The sequence below is a fragment of the Plectropomus leopardus genome, chromosome 14 (assembly GCF_026936395.1).
Source record: "Plectropomus leopardus strain MGB_pleo_1.0 chromosome 14, ASM2693639v1, whole genome shotgun sequence".
NCBI lineage: Eukaryota > Metazoa > Chordata > Actinopteri > Perciformes > Serranidae > Plectropomus > Plectropomus leopardus.
Genome location: NC_142189.1, coordinates 9,033,584 through 9,056,621, shown reverse-complemented (window position 1 = coordinate 9,056,621; position 23,038 = coordinate 9,033,584). Strand labels below are relative to the sequence as shown.

The following is a 23,038-nucleotide window of genomic DNA, read 5'->3' as shown; positions in this document are numbered from 1 at the left end:
CTATGTAGTCGTGTTTCAGAGGCCAGGCGCGGGCTTCAGCAGAGAGGGACACAAAGAAACAATATTTACGACACTTTTAAGCATACATCACTTTGACATCTGTTCGTCTGGCACCTGGCATCCATTAGTATTAGATATTTCATTCCGCCCCAATTTGGAGCGCTCTTTGTCCCGCACCAAGGACAAAAAAATGGAGACTTGTACATTGAGTGCGCTTTTACGCGGCGTTTCCTTTGTGCAGAAAAGTGCAAATGGGGTGTTGATACAGACCACACCGCCGCGCTATGCCCTAAACTCGAGGAATCGTTGAGTCATACCTGGATTGGAGTTATATTAAATTTCCTCATCCATTAAGATCCTCGCATAAGCGCAGAAACATTCCTGCAATTAGTCAGTTTTGGGCTTACGAGCGTCAGGTTTTTACACAATGTTATTAGATTACAGAGTGCACTGAGTGTTCAATATCCTCATAAACAAACACAGAGTCAGATGTTTAATGTCAATGAGAAGTGTGTCACAGAGATATTGTTGTTATTTAATTAGCCGCACCAGGAGAGCACGCGAATTGGAGATAAAACTGAAAGAAATTAGAACAACTCTTCATCTTTTTTAGTTGCGTGTGATGTAACTCTTTCTCCTTCATGAACAGTTTCACAGGATTAAAGCAGCACAGAGGCCTCCTCAAACACGATGACACTCCCAGCCTGGAAATGAGGTGAGGCTGATGCTTTTTATTGCAAAATCTAATAACATGTTAACTGAAGCAACACATGATGCCAGAAGAATCAGGTACAGTGAGTTGATTTTACTCCAAAGAATGATAATAACAAGGGGGAACATTCAGTACTTGTTGAGCAACAGATGCTCCAGAAATCAGACATGTTCAGTTGTTTTCTGGCAGATAACTAGGAGGACACATTATCTTTTTTTCCTGGAGTCTTCTTGTGTGTCCCTGATGGTCAGACTGTCTGCAGAGGGTCATTGATGCTGCAGAGTCGGTGCCAAGACCAACTCTGACCAGACTGCATGTTTATTACAAAATACAGTGGCGCCATCTGGCGGACGTTTAGAAATCAACTCGTCTTCACTGAAAAACTAGTTTGTTTTTTCCAGGATTATTCACTTATTAGCAGAGATAGGAGAAGCACAATAATCCGTTAGAAATACAACTCCTACATTCAACATTTAACCACAATTACTGCTACTAAAAGAAAAATGTACTTGAATTGATTGATCGACTGATATGTTTATTTCAACCATGTTAATAAAACAAGAATAGCAAAAAAGAGTCAATATATATAAATATATATGTATATAGCATTAACCCTCTAATGCCAAATAAAATAGGAGAACAAAATAAAATATAAGCAAGAAAACTCCTGAATGCCCATTGGAGACATTTAGTGATGTTCGAAAGTACAGTAGGATTAAATGAATGCTCATCAGATCTTACCCACTTTTTTCAATTTTATAATAAAAAGAAGATTCACAATTCATGCCCTAACATTCACCATACACACCTTGATCTAATCAAGTAAATATAATTAAGGGATATTTTAAAAAATTTCAGGGTAGGTTTCTATTAACACACAGTGTTGCTTCATTTGTAAATCAAATCTTTTCTAGATTGTAAAATGACAGAAAAATACATTTTCAGGCCATTTTTATGGAGAGCTGGATTTGTACCGTGCAAGGAAGGCCCCCAAAAAGGGACTCAACAAAAATCCAGGACTTTTTACTGACTTGTCACACTGTGGTACTTTTACTTAAATGAATTATGTCAAAACTCTTTTCACCATTGATCACTTGTAAGGCAACTGGAAAGGAAAGATTCTACTGATAATCACACTAATGATTGATTTGACATTGAGCTGCCTGTAGATTGAGCCTTATATGTTCATGTGCAGGTCTGGATGGTCAGTTGCTCTTCTCTCAGCATCTATAGTGCCCTTAAGTAACATGCTGAACACAACCGCTGAGCACTACAGACATAAATGACCCTGTTTCACCCTCTCAGGATATAGTCTCCCGCTCTTCCCTCAGTTACACAACAGGCTGCTGAGAATGAAGAGCAAGTGATCAGACAGACACTTGTGGGGAGTTTTCACACGTGTTTGCCAGAGATGATGTGAACTCCACCCACAGTTTGTGGTTGGCTGGAGAGGGCTGAAGGAGGGCTGATATGAGGTGCCTGTCTGTCAGTTTGAATGTGTGTCCTGCAGAGGGCAACCAAGTATCACACATGTCCAACAAGCTGGAGTTTGTGCTCAGAAGTAAAGGGTTTTGTGCTCAGACAGAAAGAAACAACAAGGTTTTTATTTCGTGTTTCAGGAAAGATTTGTGCAGCGACTGTTGGCACCATGATGATCACAGAGACTGATACCTGCATCCTGTGTTTCCACAGTGCATCTCAGATTGGAAAAGGACTGAAACAGGTGAGAACAGAAACTATTTTTTGATCAGAAACTATCCTATCTCCATACAGCCTCATGTCAAAGTCTGCAATGTATGAAAAGCAAAAATGTTGGTGAAAGAGTTTCTTTATTCTCCATTTACGCTTTCTCAGTGCTTTAGAACCACGTGTCCTAAACCTCTTCAGTACCAGTAGTCCTGCATGTTTCAGATCTCTGCCTGCTGCAGCACAGCTGAATTAAACTATCAGCCTGTCAGCAGGCAGCTTCAGCAGTTCATAATGATTTAATCATTTCAATCAGCTGTTGCAGCAATGAGAGATTCAAACATTCAGGACTAGTGGTACAGTAGGAGAAGTTTGAGAAAGGCTGCATTAGAACACACAAAAAATCTACTTTTCTTACTTATTAAATGTTTGCAGATAGAAAAACAGGTAATTATTGCTTTTGTCTTCTTGCTCGTGTTGTTTCTGTAAAACTGTATTGATTGATGAGTAAATGAAACCTCTGTTGTAGAAATTCAACGCTGATGATCATCTGAGGTTCGGGAGCTGCAGATCTTCTGAAGATGCATGTAAGTGAGCTCACATTTCTTTACCTCAGTGCGTTATGTTGAAATTAAAGACAGTAGTGAGAACAGTGAGACTTCTTTTTGGCTGAAACCATAGGTGTAGTGCGTCACTAATACAGTCTGGAACTCTATTTTTTGGTCTTGTCATCAATAATAATAATAATAATAATAATAATAATAATAATAATAATAATGATAATAATGTTAGAAATAGCTTTTATAAGATGGGGGTGTAACTGTTACTATAATTAAATAAAATCTCCTGTTTTCCTTTATGTTAATGTTATTGTTGTGTTCTGGGTCAATGTCAAATTTTAAGGTCTTGGGTCCAGTTCAGGTATACTTATTATTGTTAGTGAAATATAATAATAATATAATAATATGCTCTTCATATTGCACCTTTCATACATGAAATGCAGCTAAAAGTGTGTCATGGAGAGATAAAAAGAGATACATGACAGCATAAAGAAGAAGAAGAGGTTTCAATACTTGTGACAGGCATCTGAATGCAGCACAAGAAAGATAATTCCACTACATATTCAACAATCAGACTCTGTGAGCGCGCTGAATTATGTGTATGCTGCTTTTATATAATTTACTACAAGTATATGTGCACTTGTACTTATGTGAAAGGGCATGCGCAGATAATGGATGAATGTATTTGTTTTGTTTATTTTATACTGTTTTGCTGTGATTTGGGGCATTTGCAGTTGATGGATGAATGTTTGTTTAGCTGTAAAATTTTCACTGATATTTTATGTACAAGACAAGTCTCCCACTGTGACAATAAAGACAATTTTTTTTTCTTTCAAAGGTAACAACATCAGTCTGATATCATCAGCTAACTGGGACCTCTGACAACACCGATGGGCTGCGACAGTGGCAGGTCAAAAGTCAAAAGTAAGACGTTTTTTATCATTTTGAGAGCCTCTCTTTACCTTTTGCGTCAGTTTTTCCACCTTAAGTAAATGTCGATATTTCATCACACTTTATCTGTCTAATTGCAGCAATGGCCGATCAATGCTAATTTTATTATATGCAATCAAGATAAAATATCACATACATAATGGATTTATTATTCATTATGTGCAGAAACTTGTGACTTTCACATCAGTTTATTTTCCTTGGTTTTTCTCTTAAATTCAAAACTAAGACATTCAAAATGTCTTTTTTTTTTGATAAACTGATCTGAAATTACACAAAATACAGAATCAAGGTTTGAAATGTAACAAACGCCTTACAGAAAAACCTAATTGAGCTTTTGACTTCACTAAAACAGAGGAATAGTTCTCCAGAATATTAAATTATTTGAACGTCAAAGTCCCAAAATAATGGTTATGTTGATGTGGCCTTAACCAGTGTGTGACATGTGGTTTTTAGTACTTTGCTCTAAAACATGTTTAATTTCCATCGTGTCCGAACTTTTCCTTTTGATGTCCCACTCCTCCTCCTTTGTGGCTCATTTTATGAAAATCCCGTTAGTACACACTACGTTTTGTGTCTTAAAGCACCGTATAAACAAACCTGACTTTTTCTGACACACTTTCTCTGAGCAGCACACACACAGCTGCCACATGATCAAGCAGCGTCACAAGAGCCCAGTTTACTGCAGAGAGGCTGATGTGGCTGCCAACTAATTATCCCCCCGCAGCCCCTCTCCAAAATGCTAATGGTATTTACAGAACTGTTGAAGGGAGAGGACACCAGCGGCAGGTGCAGCTGCTGGAGCATCTCATGCTACACTGAGCCTCCATAACTGCAGCGAGGAGTAACAGAGGGGTCATTGTGGGTGTTTAGGTGACAGATAATCAGTCAGACGGAGATCAGATAAACATCCTGCGCTTTAGCTTTGTGTTTGGTTGGTCTAAAAACTGCAAGCTCACAGTTTGAGCCAACAAATAGTGTCCAGAACGGGATAACAAATGTCACGTATGGACACAGTGGTGACGTTGTGCATGTTTGGTTAAAGGAAATTGATATTGGATTTTAAGTATGTAAATTATGGAATGGTTTATTTATATAGCACTTCTCAAACAGTTGAGTCAATACTTCACAATAAAAGCAGTTAAGCAAACAGAACAGAAGAAGATATTTGCTTTTTCACTGCTAGTGTAACACTTTGTTTACTCGTCTTAAAGGAAAATTCACCAATTTTACACATCTAAGTCTGTTTCAGTGGTGGAAAACCAATAAGTACATTTACTCGAGTACTCCGATTGAGTATTTTGACTCTGTGCTGTTGCTACTTATACTAAAGCAAAAGACCTGAAAATTTATTTCACCTCTGGTCTGTTTAGATGTGTTGGTGACTTTTACTGTATATTTGGAAGAGTTGTGTAAAGACCTTTGTGGCTTCAGAGGGAGCCTCAAGTGATGTCACTTGAGGCCAAAGATGACAAGTTTGAAACATGAATGAAATTTAGGGGTGTTGAGTCAGAAAGACGTGTGCTTATTAGACTAATGTTGTGTGTGTCTCATCTTTGCCTGAGGCAGTGGCTCAAGGCTACATTAGCTGCTACTAGAACACAGCCAAGGGATCTTTTGGTAGTCAACATGCATTGTGGGTAACGTAGGCGCCAGGTTTATCTGGGCAGTGATATGGTTGGTGGAGTAATTTGGTAGAAAGAAAATAGTTCCCACATAATACTGCTCACATCAAGGTCTGTGTGTTATCTTCAGTAAGCGGGTTGTGATTTCTGGAATTGCTGTTGAGTTTTTCCAAATGTATTTGTTTGGTGCTTTGAGCACCACAAGCCGATATAGTCCCATTATATTGGAGAGATGGCAGACATCTCTATGTCTGATATCTCCAACATCAGCAACTCACATCAAAACAATCTGCAGTAATAAAAATGGCATGACAGGTAAAAGGAAAAGTGTGTACGTTTGATTTAGGGATTGAACTATCCCTCTAACATCAAGGTTTTATCTAGCTTTTGCTGCACTGCCACTTTGGCTTTGGAACAGTCTAAATCCTGTCTTGAAACACATTTTTATAGCTTTGTTTGTATAAAACAACTCTGTCATGTTACAACCACATTTTATGTGTGTTTATAGTACTCTTTTTGATTGTTTTTTTTAACTTCATCATGAATGGAGGTTATGTAACCTTTTTATAGTGGTCTGTATTTGTCTTTTATGCTGTCATGCATTGGAAAAAATGCTGTGCTTTTTGCTTTATGGGCTAAGAAAAAATATATAAATATAAAAGTGCAAAAAAAATCTGCTATAAAAGCAAAGTAATTTAAGTGGATCTTGAGAAGTTTGAAAATATATCTCAATTGAAAAGAATGATCTAGTAAAAGTTGAATTATTAAGAATTTTGGGACGTCTAGGACAGTGAAGATGCGGATAGTTTTGAGACATTCAGTTAATGTGTGGACACGTCAGTCACAGTGCTTTGCCTGGTTGCTAAAGATCCCCTCCAGTAATGTTTGAGGACATGCAGTGTAAAAATACTCTGAATAATACTGTGTTCCTGATTTAGTTCAGGTTTAAGTTTAAATACATTTTTTCAAGCTCTAAACATTAAATCTCCTTCTCCATCATTGAAAAATAAATATCCAAACTTTTTTTTCATTCAAAAAGTTGAACTTCTTTCTAGACACATGTTGTGTCCTACTTTATTAAAAACCCATTCTCAGTGTTTACTGATGCTTTCAAGCCTCCTCATCACACTTGTATAAGTTACTAAGAAATTTTGGCAAATTTGGATACAGTTAGAGAGAGGGAAGAAATACTGAGTGCAATACCTGTAGCTGCTAGTCATTTTTATTATTATGCAGGACGGCACTTCTTGAGTCCAGCCTCGTAACCACTTAAAGCCTTGAATTTTTCTTTTCTTCAAATTTTAACCCTTTGAACCCTGGAGCGACGTCACTTTTCTTTCAGATGCCTTTCAGGAGTATTAGTTTTTTACCAGAATTGGCTATCAAATAAGTTGTGATGTCACAAAGTCATAACACTACACATAAGTCTTAATCTCAGATTTAATGAGCACAGAAAAACTTTTCCTTGTTATTGATGAATGTGTAAAAAACCCTCAAATATAAACTCTGCACAAGTACATTATTCTGCACACTGAAGCTCAAACATCCAACAATAAGCAAAACACATTTTTGGAGAGATGAGAGGCTTAAATAACTAAGATTGTATATATAATTTTAATTTTGGAGTAAATCTCTTAAATTACAGTTTTGTAGTTGATCAGTTTGCAAAATGCCCACTGAGGTCTAAAATGTTAAAAACTATCAGTTCAGCTGCTTAATCCAGAACCCTGAGAGAAAAATCTCCATTTGTCTGAGGAAGGGATTGGGGATGGAGAGCTGAACAACAGAGTAAATATTTGGCAGTGGAGAGCTCTTGGAGCTGCAGAGGACCCTCTCTGGCTGAAGCCCGCGGGTGTTAAATAGATTAAGTGGCTGCTGTGTCATTGTGGACACAGAAATTCCCACTCTTTGGACATGACTTCTCTTTGCCTTTGCGTGTTTTTGCTCTCCAATCGAGTGGCTTCTGTAAACTATCCACTCCAGCAAACCCTGTGGTACTGTAATCCGCTGCTGTTTGTCAACCGCTGGGAGGCTGCTGTGTACACAAACACATGATGTTGGAGGCGGAAGTCAGTTCTCTCACTTTTCGGTGCAAATGTCATCTTAAAAGTTGTTTAATAGTGTTTGTTTTGCTAGGAAACGTGTGCGTAATGTGCGTAAAAACGGGAGATAAATGTTGATTTCGCAGCGTTTTGGGCTGATAATACAGGTCACCGACTTTGCTGAACTCTGAAACCCTAAAAGGAATTTAATACGTCCTGAATCACACATGTAATATTGCTGCGGACTATAGACTAGGCGGCAGTGGACGCGCAGCAGTAGATAGTGTCCCAGATCCTATTCAGCTCCATTCAAAACCATGACAACACGGAACAAGCTCGGATTTATCCTGCAAAGTTAAAGGACATTGTGCCGGGGCGTCAATCAGGCATTATTGCGGGACTGAACAAATGCAAAATCTTGACTGGAACAAATGCTTCCAACGGGTCTCGGACGCGGGGCTACATTTTCCCCTTTTGTTCCCCTCCTCTGGTTGGCATGTATTTGTGTTCCCTCTCGTCCGACCACCCAGGACGACAGGGGAGGCATGTCCACCACCACCTCCACCACCACTCTCATCCCCGGCCTCATGCACCGCGCTCAAGTGGCTAAGGGCCGATATCAATATCAAATACTGGGGGGAAAGCCCCCCCACATAAGGCTGGATTCACGCTTTGCATTTAATGCGTTTTATACGCGACAAAAAGAGTCAAATATCAGCTTGTAGGCGTCAGATCGGATACGTTTGAAAATCAAATTAAAGCGATAAAATCAATAATAAACAATGAATTAGAAGCCAAAGTCTTTCCTCTTAGTTTTGCGCGTGAAGCATGATGGATCATCGATCATTTATCTTGATTATCAATTAATAAAATCTCGTCAGAAGTCATCAGTCAGTGTTCCAATTTATCAGAGGCTGTATCCGGCATGTTTGGGGGTTTTATTTAGACATAAAAAAGTATTTATTGCGCAGTTACTTTTCCTCTGCAGCAAGTATTATTTAGTTTTTATAACACTTCACTTTAACACCCTTATGTAACATTTATACACTTTTAATGAATATTTATAGTACAAATATAATCACAAAGTATCCTATGAAGGTATTTTTTATTTTGTATTTTCCACGTTGTTATTCTGCATTAATAATTAAATTATTATTATGTAGTTTTACAGCTATATTTTTTGTAATATCATATATTATCTGTTATTTATTTATGTATTTATTTATTTATTTGTTTAGTTATTGTGTTTATACACCAGCCTCACTTCTGGGTTCCCACAAAAGGGGTCAAAGCTGATGACAGATGCAGTAATTAACACTCAGAATACACATTAGTATACTTATACATACACTTAAAACAACATGATTTTTTTTAGAAACCATTTAGGGACTGTTTATTACTTAAAAGTAGGGAGGGAGTGGTCGAAAAGGGGGAAGCTCTGGGGAGGGAAATGTTTATTTGGCTTTATTTAGAGTGACATTCAACTCTAAATTGTTGTATTTTGTATTTATTTTAAATACCCTCGGAAATCCCAAAGCGGTGAGTAGGTTTTAAATGTATGTTTTCTTGAAAAATCTCCGCAGTCATACCATTTATGACAGATAGAAACTGCGAAATATCATGCCCCTGTCACTGAGGGAAGCAAGTAAAAATATTTTTAACTCCTAGGAGGGTCATGATATATGAAATCAATCAATCAATCAAAGTCAAACCCCAGCAACCCCACAACTCTGATAAATAAAGTACAGTCCCTTAGTAGATTAAAGAAGTTGTCATATGCACAGTAAAAACACAGTGAACACACTATGAAATTCTTAATTGTGGTCTCACGCATAATAATAATAAAATCAGAGTAAAAGTTAGATTTAAAAAATAAAATAAGCAGAAACAAAGAACTAAGTTAAAAACGTGAGTTTCAAAGTAAAAAAGAAAACGTTTAAGTTTGTCCATTTTGAATGTGTCATATCATCATAAATCACCCAGAAAACTCAAGAGGAAAGAATTTCCCCTTCCCCAAATATGTCAGAGGAATTTCCTCCACCATCCATAAAACTTCTCACGCTTGCAATTAATGCGCCTCTAATGGCCGTATTAGTTAAACCAACTTGCAGCCATCACGCTAATTGCTCACTTTGTATGCAAATGTTGGACACGTTTGTTTGGGCGAGAACAGGGGGGAGGCGGGGAGGAGGAGGGGGGAGTTTGATGATGGGACGGACTCTGTTGTCAGTTGCCACCCAAGACGTGATTCAGCTCCAACAATCACCATTATCTGTCCCCCAGTTTGACGATACGCGACGAATCTGTAATGATGACGAGTGTTTCCTTCGCTCATTGTTGATTTTTTTCTTTACTCGCCGCACCTACCGTCATTGGGTGACAGCACTCCAGCCATTCAGGTACTCAGCGGCAGGAGGAGGCTTTATAAGCGGAGCAGCCCTTGTGTTTGCATCTTTTGGAGTGCTGTTTGTGTAAACACTGAGCTCAGCGCGCACTGAGCTGCTGTTTGGACAGCGCGTAAAGTGGATCCGCAGCGTTTATTCCTTCCTCTTTGGATACTTACTTTACGCATAACAAACCCTCCGGATTGCACGCGATGGCCGCCCCGACCAAGTTCAGTTTTTCTGTCAGGAGCATCCTGGATTTGCCCGAGCAGGATGTGGAGGCAGCGCCGCGGTCCTCCCCACTTTACTCCTCCTGCTCCTCCAGCTCTCCGTACAGCTCCTGGATGGACGACCGGAGTCCCTGCATGTGTGAGTGCACTTTTATAACTGTGGCAGGTTGATGATGCTGAATTTGTTGGATGCAGTTTATCTAAATACCTCTAATCTATCCACCAACCCAAGAAATATTGCTATTTTTATTTATTTTAACAGCTTTATTTAGAAATCATGAGGAACATTTATCTGCATAGTTAGATTTGTTTTTTTGTTTTTTAAAATTTTAATATATTTATTTTGATAGATGGATAGAACAGCAGAATAGAATTTGATAGAACAGAATCAGATAGATAGATAGAAATAGTTCAAATGCGTAAAATCACATTATTTCTATTGCATATACAATCACATAATTTCTGTTAGCATGGGGAAATGCTTAAAATCATGTTTTTTTCTGTATGCATTTTGTCTAATCTGCATTATTTATCCCCTCAGCTTCTGACGAAGGCAGCCTCGAGGCCTCCCCGGACTCCACCAAACCCGATGACTCATCCCCGGACTCTGAGCCCGACAAGACGAAGAAGAGCAAGAAGCGGCGAGTGTTGTTCTCCAAAGCGCAGACTCTGGAGCTGGAGAGGCGCTTCCGGCAGCAGCGCTACCTGTCCGGCCCGGAGAGGGAGCAGCTCGCCCGGCTGCTCAGCCTGACCCCGACCCAGGTCAAGATCTGGTTCCAGAACCACCGCTACAAGATGAAGAGGGGCCGGGCGGAGGGCGCGCTGCAGGAGGAGATCCCGCAGCCTCCGGTGCTGCGCCGGGTCGTCGTTCCGATCCTGGTCCGGGACGGGAAACCTTTTCACACCTGTTTAATCGACACAGAGAAAGCAGCCTGTTTACCTCCTCATCAAACGGTCCCCTTTCCCTTACCGTACCCGGCTCTGCAGCATCCGGCCCCCATCACTCTCCCTCCGCGGTACCAGCAGCACTTTCCCTCCGCGGCGGCCTCCAGGTTCGCCTGGAGAGACTTTTGGAGCGACTCGGTCCACTTTAACTCTTTCAAGTGAAAGCCTCATTTTAATGCACAAACTCATTTAGAATTGCATCAAATGTTTTCTGAATGTTTTGCAAATTTTCGAGCAACTTAAACATTTAGATTTTCACTATAGACTGAAGGAATATTTTGCACATTTTTATTTTGATATTTTACTATTTTTAAAATATTTTGTCATACACGGGCTTACTGGTGTAGCCTGTAGATTTTTAATTATCCAGTGAGATAATGTATTATGTGAAGCTGTTAATATTTGTATAAATAACTTTTGTTGAAGAAAGATAGGCTTTAGGCAGTGATAGAAGTGGCAATAAAGCCACCATTAGCCTGAATGTTTGAAGGAAAAAATAATGTTATTTGTTGTCTTTAAGGAGACTTTCTTTAAAGGTTTTAACTGTTTAAACTGTTTCTTTTTGTGAACGAATTTATTAATAAAGTTTCTCATATTTTGTATGATACATTTTCTTGTTTAATGTGCTTTCTTTTGCAAGATCAGTCTCCTAAAAAAGTGTATAATCTGCACCTGTTTACAGATGCACAAACATTACTAATATATTCTTATATATTTATATAACTTATATATTTATCAATTTTATTTTGTAAGTTTACATTCTCATCCTCTCCCAGATATATTCAATTAAGGCTCTAAAATTTTTCAAATTATATTTTGTCTAAAATGTATTTAATTTGCAGAATGTGAAAAATGCAGGTCATGACAGGGGCCCGGAGGCTTTTACAATGTTTAAAAAAAGAACCTAATTATGCACCCAAAAGCTGAGCAAACATCACTTCTAAAAAAAGGACTGGATTTTAATAAGCATAAGAATACCCAGTAAACATTACAGCCTCTTTCACTGCAGCACCCTGTTGTCGTCTGGGCCGCTTCTCACTTTTACACAATTAACTTTTGTTATTCTGAGGCAAGTGGGATAAATACGGCTGTTACACTCAGGCTACTGGAAGTTTAAAGAGGATATGGTTATTTTTTAAGTGCAACAGGCTTTGAATAGGGGTAGATGATCAACTTTTTTTCAAGCTCTAATCCATAATATTTGAACAGTTGCAGCTGAGGAGCAAGATGCATGTTTAGCACAGAAAATGCAAGGAAAATAGGCATTTTTGTGGCTGTTTTTGGCTGTTTTGTACAAGAAGCAGCAGATTTTACCAAGTTATTGAGTGATTATTTTATTGACAGTTATTTAAGTTGTTGAAAACAGTGTAATCACCTTCTGTGAGCACGAATGTAAAGAAAATCTGTCTCTAATGTTGGTCATCACACACTCAACGTTAGAAATACTTTCAGACTGGTCCATCTTTGCTCTCATTTCAGTGTTTCGTGATGAAAAATATGCCTCAGTGTTTAAAATCATGTCAGTATTTCATCAGTGACGAGGGGGGTCTTCTGCTTTCACGCCCCCTATAATGTTGTTTGCTCGTCCTGTGACCCTGCAGCCCATCGTCCCTGTCACCTGGTCCTTTGTCCCCCTCGCTGGGGCCACCTTGTATCACATATGGAGGGGACTGGCCGAAACCCTCAGCTTGCTGCATCTCCCCTTAAACACTCTTTTTGTCTGCGTGTCTCCCCGTGAATGGACCATTGTCCCTTGCCCAAAAGAGACCGAGACAAAATCTTTAGTGTTTCAATTCCCGTGATGTTTAATCAGTCCCTGCGACAAATTTATGAGGTTTAACTGCACAATGGTGTTTTAGAGCATCTTGGGGTTTAAGGGTGACAAAGACAGGCTTTTAGAGGTTGCCATTGGTTTTTTAAGTTGGTCAGAGGAATTGTCTGAAAAGGATGGGCTGGTATTAGCCGGCCCATCCTATAGTTTTACTCACTGGCCTGCGCCGGGGCCCCTTTTAGGAAAGTTATAAGGTCCACATAAACGAGGCCACAGGAGGAGTTTTGTTAACTTGCTGCAAATGCATATCAGGTCTTAATGGCTCTCAGAGTTACAGAAGCAGATTGTATTTTCAAACTTTAGCACAGGTCATTTATTGTTTTTTTTGCTGTTATATTAAACAGTTTCCCCAAAGTTTTGCCTTTGAGATCTTTGTTTGTTGTAGTTTCTCACTTGGAATCAGTATGGCTTTCCAAAAACTTGCAGTTGCATACAGAGTTCAAATATAACAGTATATATTTAAAAATAGACTGCTCAACATTTTTGTCCTGCGGGCTTTTTTACAAACACAAAACTGGAATTAGTTACAAAAAGATGCTTCAAGAGAGCAAATATGTATACTTGTAGTTACTTTGCCTGCAATCATTTGGTATTTTAAGTCCTTATGCAATTTTATGTTGCATAACAACTTCTTGATATTTAGTGGTATTTCTTGTGTAAGCCAGTGTGAGTGAGCCCTGTGCTATATGAAGCGAAACTTTAGGGTTTGATTTGGAGCTCTGCGTGATGCTGGAGCTGAATGAAAGGACGGGATTGACTTTATAGACAGAATACAGCAGTTTTGGTTGCAAAATGTGTTTGGATGAAGTCGCTGATGGACTACTGATTAATGCTACAATCAGAATTAATCAGCTAAGAGAAACATCCACATTCCTCAACTTTTAAGCAACAGTTTTTGCAGCATTTCAATGCAACTCTTTTGTTTGATAAATGGAACAAAACTTGAAAAGCAAGTCTCTTATGATACTCACTGATGTTTCCCTCTTTTCTGATATTTATCCTGATTTTTCTTTTTTTATTAAATTGTGTTGCTGATGTCCCAAGCTTTGAAAAAGTCTATGAATATGATTTTACCGTGAGCTTTTTTCCCAATATTTTTGCATTGTGAGCAGTTTTCTGCTTGCACCTTGTAGTCACATTTTACATGTATTTTAATGAGTGTACCTTAACCAAACAGTGATTTTTTAAAATTTTCTTTTGCATTTAATTTGAAACCTTTTAAAGCAGAGAAGAGGTAAAAGTATCTGGTATCTCAAACTTTGAACAAAAATGAGAAAATATCAACACATGCCTCGTATTTACCATCTGGTCCCTTCAGGTGTCACGCTCCGGGGTTGGGCAGCTCTGCTGAAAGAGATAATTGAGGATCATGTTAGAAGAACGACAACTTTTAATGATGTTCATCAGGCCCTACGCACTGCAGGCAGTAGTTAAATAAAGTTAAACATCTGCAATTCTTACCTACAGTAAGTGAATCTGGTAGAAATAAACATTATCAGCGTCAATAAGAAAACTGACGGTTGTTTATCTCAAACTTTAAACGCCCTGTTTTGTAACATCTCAGACTAAACATGAAAACTGCACAAACAAACATTTTAATACATTTAAAAATACTTTGATAACATTTACTTCTTCATTTCTACAAAAAGGTTCAGTCACCTAGTGGAAATATCTTAAAAGTCCACAAGAAATTATAAAATCCGAAACCTATGAAGTGTGATCTGCTATTTATAGTCAACGACCTAATTCAGTATCATTTTCTGGCAGTGTTCTGGAAAACACACCTTTGTGATTTTTAAAACGTTACAGACTTTGAGAGTTTTTGTGTGTGTTTGCAAAGGTCAAAGGTCAGACCAAGTGGAGCTTATAATGCTGCATTTTGAAAACCCATAAGTGGCTTTAATGGCACCAAAACACAAGAGTCTACATTACAAAACCAAACAAAAACATTATATGATGCCACAACATTTAGATCTCATAGTCACCAAAGGGGAGATCTGATTGTTGCAACAGCACAGTGACAGAAACGAGCACAAATAAATCAAGAGAGGTCAAATAAATAAACAATAAGAGTTATATAAAACTAAAATAAGAACAGAAATAACAACAAAGACTATAATATAAGGTAAAGTGACAGTGATCTGATTAGTAGCAGCAAAGTTAGCATGACGTGCATCAGAATAGGTTATCATTATTATTATTATTCATTAATAATTAGCATTTGTCAATTAAACAATATAACATTGTAACATAATATAGTACAATATTGTATGAGATAAAATGTGTAGTATAAGATGAAATGTAGTTATAAGGTATACTGTATGACATACCTGTTACATATAATATAAAATCTTGTAATATCTAATATCTAATATATAAAATTATTTCTTTAATAATTTCTAGTAAACCCTTTGTCTAACCTATATGATATTCAAGCTGTTATTTTTATTAACATACTGATATGTTTCTTATCTTTGGGCTATAAGTACATTGCACATATTCTGTACCGCCAACTGTGAACTTTTGCATTTACCTGATCAATGTTTTTGCCCCCCAAAAAACCAACATACAGCTCTTTTCCTAAAAGTTATATAGTTATATAGCACATATTTACTAAAGTATTTTTTTTACATTATGTGTTTTGTGTTTCAATGTATTTTTTCTATACTACATTTATGTTTTGGACTTATTTGCCTTTATTTTCATTTCCTCTTAATATGTCTATAGCTTATAGGCCTACACCTTAAACACAAAGGCAAACTTGAAACCTGAAAACCTACTTCTAGTGATACTTGAATGTGACCTGATCTTTGTCTATGACCCAAACTCTCCACTAGATGGCGCACTAACACACAGTATCATTACTCACCTTTTCTCCGGTTGAGTGCAGCCTGTGGTCCACCAGGGGGCGCGCTCAGCTAAAGAAAACCCCAGCACACTGAACACTCTCTGAAGCCACGCTTTACTACGCCGCTGCTGATTGGGTGCAGAGAAATGGCCGTAGTGACGTATGCGGCTGCTTGGCGTGACGTCATGCAGTGTTTGCTCAAGTATTTGCCCTCTAATGAGTGCGGCTCTTTCTCCCTCTTTGTGGTGTAGCTACAGTTTGCTGTGATGGAGGATCAAGGAAACAGATTAATATTTATTTAAAAATGTCTGCACCATAAATCTTCACTTTGTCATCCCTTTAAAATATGAGCTGATGGGATAGCTGATGGATTAGTGTTAGTTTAAAGATAGAAAGAAATAAGGCTCATATGATGGTGAAGCTTTTTTTTCTTTATTTTCTGTCCTCTTCTTTGTTTTCTGCAGCTTATTTCCTGGTAGAATTGGAGTTGTAAGAGTTGCCACGTGTGAAAAATTAGGGAAAAGTCAGAAAAAAAGTTTTTAAGTATATAATGTTCCCTCTTTTAGGATCATACAGACCTGATATTATTGCACAACACAACTGATGTCATTTTACATATTTATATAATATTAAATTCTAAATATTATACGTTTTTAATATAAAATAGCCCAAATTGTCATAGTTACACCTATAGTTTATTATTTTATATGCCTTTAAAATATAGATATGCGTAAGGATATTTTCCATACACTTTTTGGAGATCAGTTTCTAGGGGGTATAAGGTTGCATTTTTGTGCACTTGATGGATAGACTTTGTTTCTCATTGAGATGCATGTTATGATTTTCGCACAATGTGTCGCTGTAGCTTTTTCATGTGAAATATTCATACAGCATAAATATTTGCAATGAATTTTGCACCTTTACAAAAAAATATTGTTTTATGTGAAATAATAATAATAAGTATCGTCCTTTTAAGTTTTCATTGCACAAACTTATTTCCGTCTCTACTGAAGTTGCTCTCTGGATTATATCACGCGCCAATCAGTTCATAAATAACAACGTGAAGCCTCGATAACAAAGGCTCGGTCGCCTCATACCCGCCACTTCAAAGTGTCCTCATTATTCTGAGGAATTAGCCGGAACATTTGGACTAATTAGCCCTAATTGGCCATAATAACCGTGTGCCAGAACAGGGGGAAAGGTACTGATTTAGATGATTAAGAATGTCTTGCGAAATTCCGTAATTAAGCCAGGCATAAGCAAGATTTACCTTGGATGCAGAAACATGCTGTAATTTTAATTGCCTGCGATTATATGGCCTGCGCGTGCAGCTCGGCTATCATTCAGACAATTTATTGCAACTGTAATATTTAGCCTCGGACTATATGATCATATTGCTTCATTAAAGATAATTATAAGGCGATGGGAGGATGTGGATTGTTGTGATGTGCTTAAATTGCTGTGCAGCTTTGTGCAGCGCTGCAAATACATTGCACACATGATGATGCTGTAACATGCAGGCAACCGTAAAATGTGGAGCCAGAAGCCTTTAAAACACAGAAGTGTGCCAGATGATGCGCGTGACAAACTGTCAGTGATCTGCATGTCACTGCAGTGATGGGACTTTACTCTCCTGCAGCCTAACAGCTTGTTGCATCAACATAAATTTGAGTTGAATAATTAAAAAATAAATAAATAATTCTAAAACTTTTATGTTACAAAATGAACGAGAAACACAGATTTAGAGTCATAGTGGAATATAACTGATCACATATTACACATGATTGTGTCTGCCACCAGAAGACGCTGTGTTTCTTTAATTCCTGTATACTCATACCGGCTCAACCTGCAGGCGCAGACTTCATCTGTTAAGAGCTGCTGGTGGCATCTGCTGCTGCTGCTGCTGCAAGACTGGCGTTAGACCTCACGGCAAGACCTTTACAAAAACTTAAATCTAGCTATTAATTAAAAAAAAAAAAAATGCATTCTTTATTATTTTTTACAGCCACAGTTTCAGCTCCGGTATGATCCTGACATCCACAGATTGTGTAAGTTAGAAGTTATTAATTTTAATGCTGCACTGTTATTTTTTAATGTTGTATGTCAATAATTTCGTATTTTAAAAGCAGCAAACAGGAAAAATATGTAGCCGAATTATGATTTGTACTTAAGGCTGTTGCTTTATATTAAAATATTGACAAACATGTAAAATAATATGCTATTCTGGCCCATTAAAATAGATGTATGCACGTGTTTAAAAGGTAAAGAAACAAATATGTTGCCTAGTAGTATTCCAATTCAAACAAAAATATTGGATAATAATAATGATAATAATAGGAGTAGTAGTAGTAATAATATTAATAATACTGACTTTATTAGTACAATAATTTGCACATTTTTTGTGAAAAATGAGTCTTGTTTCAGGTTGGATAGAGTGTCCTAAAATCTTTGCGTAAAAGCGCATGGACTTTGGCTGAGAAGCATGGGGCAGAGAATCCTATTTTTTGGACTTCAAAGCTGTTGGGTGCAGCCAAAATCTGTTCTTATGCTTCATGTGTAAAATTTTAGAAATTAGACATGATTGAGTTAAACTGTTATGGCTCCTTGAGCATTAAGGCAAGATGCTACTGAGGGCTACCTGGCGTTGTGCTGCAGGAGAGTACTTGAACGCCGTTAACTTCACATGAGAGCCTCTCCTACTCCAGACTCTATTTTGTGTTTTTTTTTTTGTGTGTGTGTGTGTGTGTGCGTTTTTTTCTTCTTTTTTTACTGGGTCTTTTAGGACGAGTGTGTGCATCTGAATGTAGGTAACACGCTGCTTGCGTCCAATGATATCAAAAGAAAAATAAAACGAGGGGGGTTAATCATTTACGCAGCCACTTAACACGCGGATGTGTATTTATTTACTTATCAGTATCAGTCAATTTCCCTCCCCGCAAGTGCACTTTTGCATGTCTGAGTACGATAAGGCATAACACAAACAATCCTGCAATCACTGGAGGCCTCTCATGGCCATTAAAAGTCAGTAGTTCAACTGAGGAGTGGTTCTCTAACTCTCAAGTCCATATAGGCCTCCTTTCATCAAGAGGCCCTCGTAAACATCACTACAGTTAATAAAGTGTATTGTGGTCAGTGCAGTCCCAAGGTGCAGCGGCGTGTTTATCAGCGGCAGCAACAAGTCACAAACTCCAAACAGCGGCAGCAGAGCCCCGGACAGCGCGCGCCGCCGCCGCCGGGACCCACGTTTATGATCATGTACAGCGCTTATGTTATTGTTAGTGGGAGGGGAGCACATGTCTTGTAAGTGAAATTACGCTCGGGGCGAAAGGAGGCTAGCGCTGTTTTTGTATTGTTGCGGATGCCCCGCCTCTGATGGTAGCCTTAAACCTGGCACCCAGCTAAAACAAACCAAAGCCAGCACCGAGCTCCCACTCAATCCAATTAAGGCGGACTTGAGGCGCTCTCCTACGTGTTCATCTACCAGGATCGACGTTGAGACAACAGGAACCAGAGGGGCTTTGGCCAAAAAAAAAAAAAAAAAAAAAAAAAGAGAGAGAAGGAGAGATTGCCTTGCCTTCTAATTTCTCCCTCTCCAGCCCCAGAACAATGTCGATGAGCCCTAAGCATACGACTCCTTTTTCTGTTTCCGATATCTTGAGTCCTCTTGAGGAGAGCTATAAGAAAGTAAGTATGGAGAATAACAACTTGGGGGCACCTCTCACTTCTTACCGGCAGCCGCAGGTCTCTCAGGCGGCGATGCAGCAGCACCACATGGGCCATAATGGGACTGTGTCTGCGGCGTACCACATGACTGCGGCAGGTGTTTCTCAGCTGTCACACACGGCCATGGGGGGCTACTGTAACGGCAACCTGGGCAACATGGGCGACCTGCCGTCGTACCAGGACGGCATGAGGGGCAGCACCACGGCCACCGGCTGGTACGGAGCCAACCCGGACCCGCGCTTCTCCACCAGTGAGTACTGCACCTGTACTTTCACTTCAGCTTTGAGTTGTGTTAAGGGTGAAAATGTAGTTTTATGTGCATGCTTCGAGTATTTTTGGAGCTTCCTGTGTGCCATAAGCACTCTCCATACCCTCTCCAGATTATATTTCAGCCGCTAGCTTTTAATGTTATCACGAGGGAGAACAAAAATAAAACACAATCTTTCATTCAATCCATGCGAAATATATACTGGGAAAGTATCCATATAGGGGTGCCCGAACTGTCCTCCAAGCTTTGTGCGTTTTTAAAGATAATTTAATGTTGGGTATCACATTAATAGGATACTAATATGCTGTAAATCGTAAACTATTGCTGCGATTTGTGCTCAGATATTTAGCTGGTAATGCATGAAATAGCCTAGAGTTTTACGCGAATTCAAGTTTGCTTGTATGGATAAGGGCACCTGTTTAGGAAGCTTTTTAGGACTACTTTTTACGCAGCTGCTTGTCAAATGCAGAGTATGGTAATTCATGGGAATAACGATCAGGGCTGCAATTGCAATTTTGAATTTTATTTGCTGGGGACTATGCAGTTTAATAGTTCCAATAATTAAATGCATAAAGAGTTATTGCTAATTTTCAACTCTTGTCCCTGTATGCCATAGTTTCATGGGTAAAAAATAATCATCGGCCTAAAAGTTATTTTTCTAGGGATTTATAGAGACAGTTAAACACTTGTTGCATATAAAATCAGGCATTTCTTTGTATTAATTTTGTGGGTTTTTCACAGTTTCTCGCTTCATGGGCTCGTCGTCGGGCATGAACATGGGCAGCATGGGCAGCCTAAGCTCCCTGGCAGACGTGGGTAAAGGCATGGGCTCCCTGTCCAGCACCCCGAGGAGAAAGAGACGCGTGCTGTTCTCCCAAGCGCAGGTCTACGAGCTGGAGCGACGCTTCAAGCAGCAGAAATACCTGTCTGCGCCGGAGAGGGAACACCTGGCGAGCATGATCCACCTCACCCCGACCCAGGTGAAAATCTGGTTTCAGAATCACCGATATAAGATGAAGAGACAGGCGAAAGACAAAGTGTCCCAGCAGCAGATGCAGCAGGACAGCGGCTCGTGCCAGCAGCAGCAGCAGCAGTCCCCGCGGAGGGTGGCCGTGCCGGTGCTGGTGAAGGACGGGAAGCCGTGCCAAGGCAGCGGCCACACGCCCACGTCCTCCGCGCAGAGCCTCCACCAGCAAGGAGGCAACGTCATGATCATGTCCAACAACACGTCCGGCCTCGGGCAGCATCAGAGCCAGCAGGTGGGAAGCACAGGTCACTCTCCAGATTTGGCGCCGCACTCCTCCAGTCCGCCGTCCCTGCAGAGCCAAGTGGCCGGCCTGTCTCACCTCAACTCCCCCGGCGCGGAGTACGGCTCGGCCCTGCAGTGCTCGGCCCTGTTATACGGCAGGACGTGGTGACAAGAGGCGCCGGCTATTATTTAAAACCAACTCTTATATATTTAAAGAAAAAAATACCTTTTTTTCTTTCAAGACTCGACAAGTTTCACTGTAAATGTGCGCATCTGAACAAAGTGAAATCGGTACAGCTCCTCTTGAATTTTCACCTTTTGGAAGGAAATGTGACTAACATAAGGAAGGGGGGAAAACTTCAAAACTTGACCAGAAACTGCGGAAGACTTTGGATTTATTTATGTAAATTATATCGAGACAAAAGAAGAATCAGCAGTCATATAGGCCGCATTAGTTGGGAAAACCTGAACACGGAGACTCCACAAACACACACTGATTTATAATAGAATTTAATGTAAGCCGTAGATCTAGCTTGTATATTTCTGTAAAAGGTTTGAATTTTAGCTATCTGTTGTACAAAGTTTTTGACGCTATTGCCGGTTTGTTGTCGTTTCATTGGTATTTGTACGTTTTATTTCTTTGTAACTTATATAGATATTTGACTTACTACAAAACAGTCCTATTAATAAATTATGGAAACAAGACAGTTAAGGTTTTTTTGTGAAATATGTCAACATATGCGGTATAAAATGGCGCAAATACTCTGAAAAAACAAACAATAGAGCAACAATTATAAACAGTGCATTGTTATTATTATTACTAATATTATTATTATTATTTATTATATATCTCTTTTTTCGTTTTTAATGGATTTTTAAATGTTGATTTAAGGTTTTAGTGTGTGTAGAAATATTCAAGAACCAGACATCCATGTCATCAAATAGCCACATGTTTGGCAAACTAACCAGTCTAAACACTAAATCAACACTCAGGCTCTTATTCTGACATGACAATTAAATACTGGAGCCTATTTTTCTGTTTTATTCTCTAACAAATCCCACAGCGATCAGGCTTATCGTGAAAGGCTGCAGCTCACACATGTAGTGCCCTGCAGAGTAAACGGCGCCTTCATGAGCGCTTTTCTTCTCGCTTTCTGTGTGTGTTTGTCCGCGTGAGTCAGAAAGGTGAGGTCTTTCGGCTCACAACATCAAACACAAAACGCTGCGCAAAGAACAAGCTTATCGATGAGAAATCCCTGACCAAACAGCGCGGCGTTCTCCTCAAATAACTCGCGAAGCCGAACTGTGGGCGCGAGGCTGTATCACCTGCGTTATCAATAATCAATCAGGGGGCGAATTGAAAAGAAACGGAGAAATGCTGTTTGTGGTCGGCGTCAATAAGAAACCAGAACAAACATTTCTTGAAAGATTAAGAAGCGTTTTATGCTTGATCTGCTTTTTCTCTAAACGGCGGCAATGACGAACACACACAACCGGTCATTTATTTTTCCCAAATTGTAGGCTCTGTAAATAATAGCTATAATAATCATTAGACACTATTTTCCCTCCACCTAATAGCGTTATAGGTATTAACAGTAAACGGCGCGGTTGCTAAGCGACGGAGAAACGACAGGTGATTTTCGTTTACGGCTGAAAACGAGTAGTTTCCTCTCCAGTGTTGTCATCGCTACTATTGCTAAAATTGTTTTTTTCTCCAACTATTTTTATTTGTGAAAGCAAAACAAGTAAATGTTTGTTTATGTTAACATATCACCATTTTATTCTTTTACTGTACCTATAATATCACTCAAAATGTAGTAAAATAGAAAAAATATAAAGGGATGAAAAGACACCTCATAAATAGCTATAATTCATATTGTTTGGGTCTGACTAAGATGCAGTATATCTTTTTTATTTATTGATTACAATTTTTATTTATTTATTTAAAATAAATATCTTGTCTTTGGTTACAACAAATGCTTATAGT

General features: G+C 39.0%; 2 protein-coding genes across 4 annotated transcripts; both read left to right on the top strand.

Moving 5' to 3' along the window:
• The first annotated feature begins 2,229 nt into the window (after positions 1–2,229).
• Positions 2,230–21,736, top strand: nkx2-1 (NK2 homeobox 1). Of its 3 annotated transcripts, none has more exons than XM_088087741.1 (5): positions 2,230–2,435; positions 2,928–2,985; positions 3,797–3,882; positions 19,547–19,784; positions 20,544–21,736. In XM_088087741.1, the coding sequence occupies exons 4-5, from the start codon at positions 19,568–19,570 to the stop codon at positions 21,218–21,220; spliced, it is 894 nt and encodes a 297-aa protein (XP_087943867.1). In that variant the 5' UTR covers positions 2,230–2,435; positions 2,928–2,985; positions 3,797–3,882; positions 19,547–19,567; the 3' UTR covers positions 21,221–21,736. The 3 variants fall into 3 exon arrangements, with proteins under 3 accessions (XP_087943867.1, XP_087943868.1, XP_042357265.2); XM_088087742.1 differs by lacking the exon at positions 2,230–2,435 and adding an exon at positions 2,711–2,845; XM_042501331.2 differs by lacking the exons at positions 2,230–2,435; positions 2,928–2,985; positions 3,797–3,882 and having other exon boundaries at positions 19,113–19,784.
• Positions 9,921–11,568, top strand: nkx2-9 (NK2 homeobox 9). The gene is made up of 2 exons (XM_042501502.2): positions 9,921–10,326; positions 10,729–11,568. The coding sequence occupies exons 1-2, from the start codon at positions 10,170–10,172 to the stop codon at positions 11,292–11,294; spliced, it is 723 nt and encodes a 240-aa protein (XP_042357436.2). The 5' UTR covers positions 9,921–10,169; the 3' UTR covers positions 11,295–11,568.
• Positions 21,737–23,038: the final 1,302 nt, after the last annotated feature.

Bases quoted from the DNA above. Each gene is read 5' to 3' on its own strand.
- nkx2-1 (XM_042501331.2), top strand. From the start codon at position 19,418: ATGTCGATGAGCCCTAAGCATACGACTCCTTTTTCTGTTTCCGATATC. The intron at 19,785-20,543 runs GTGAGTACTGCA...GGTTTTTCACAG, and splicing joins GGACCCGCGCTTCTCCACCA to TTTCTCGCTTCATGGGCTCG.
- nkx2-9 (XM_042501502.2), top strand. From the start codon at position 10,170: ATGGCCGCCCCGACCAAGTTCAGTTTTTCTGTCAGGAGCATCCTGGAT. The intron at 10,327-10,728 runs GTGAGTGCACTT...TTATCCCCTCAG, and splicing joins CGACCGGAGTCCCTGCATGT to CTTCTGACGAAGGCAGCCTC.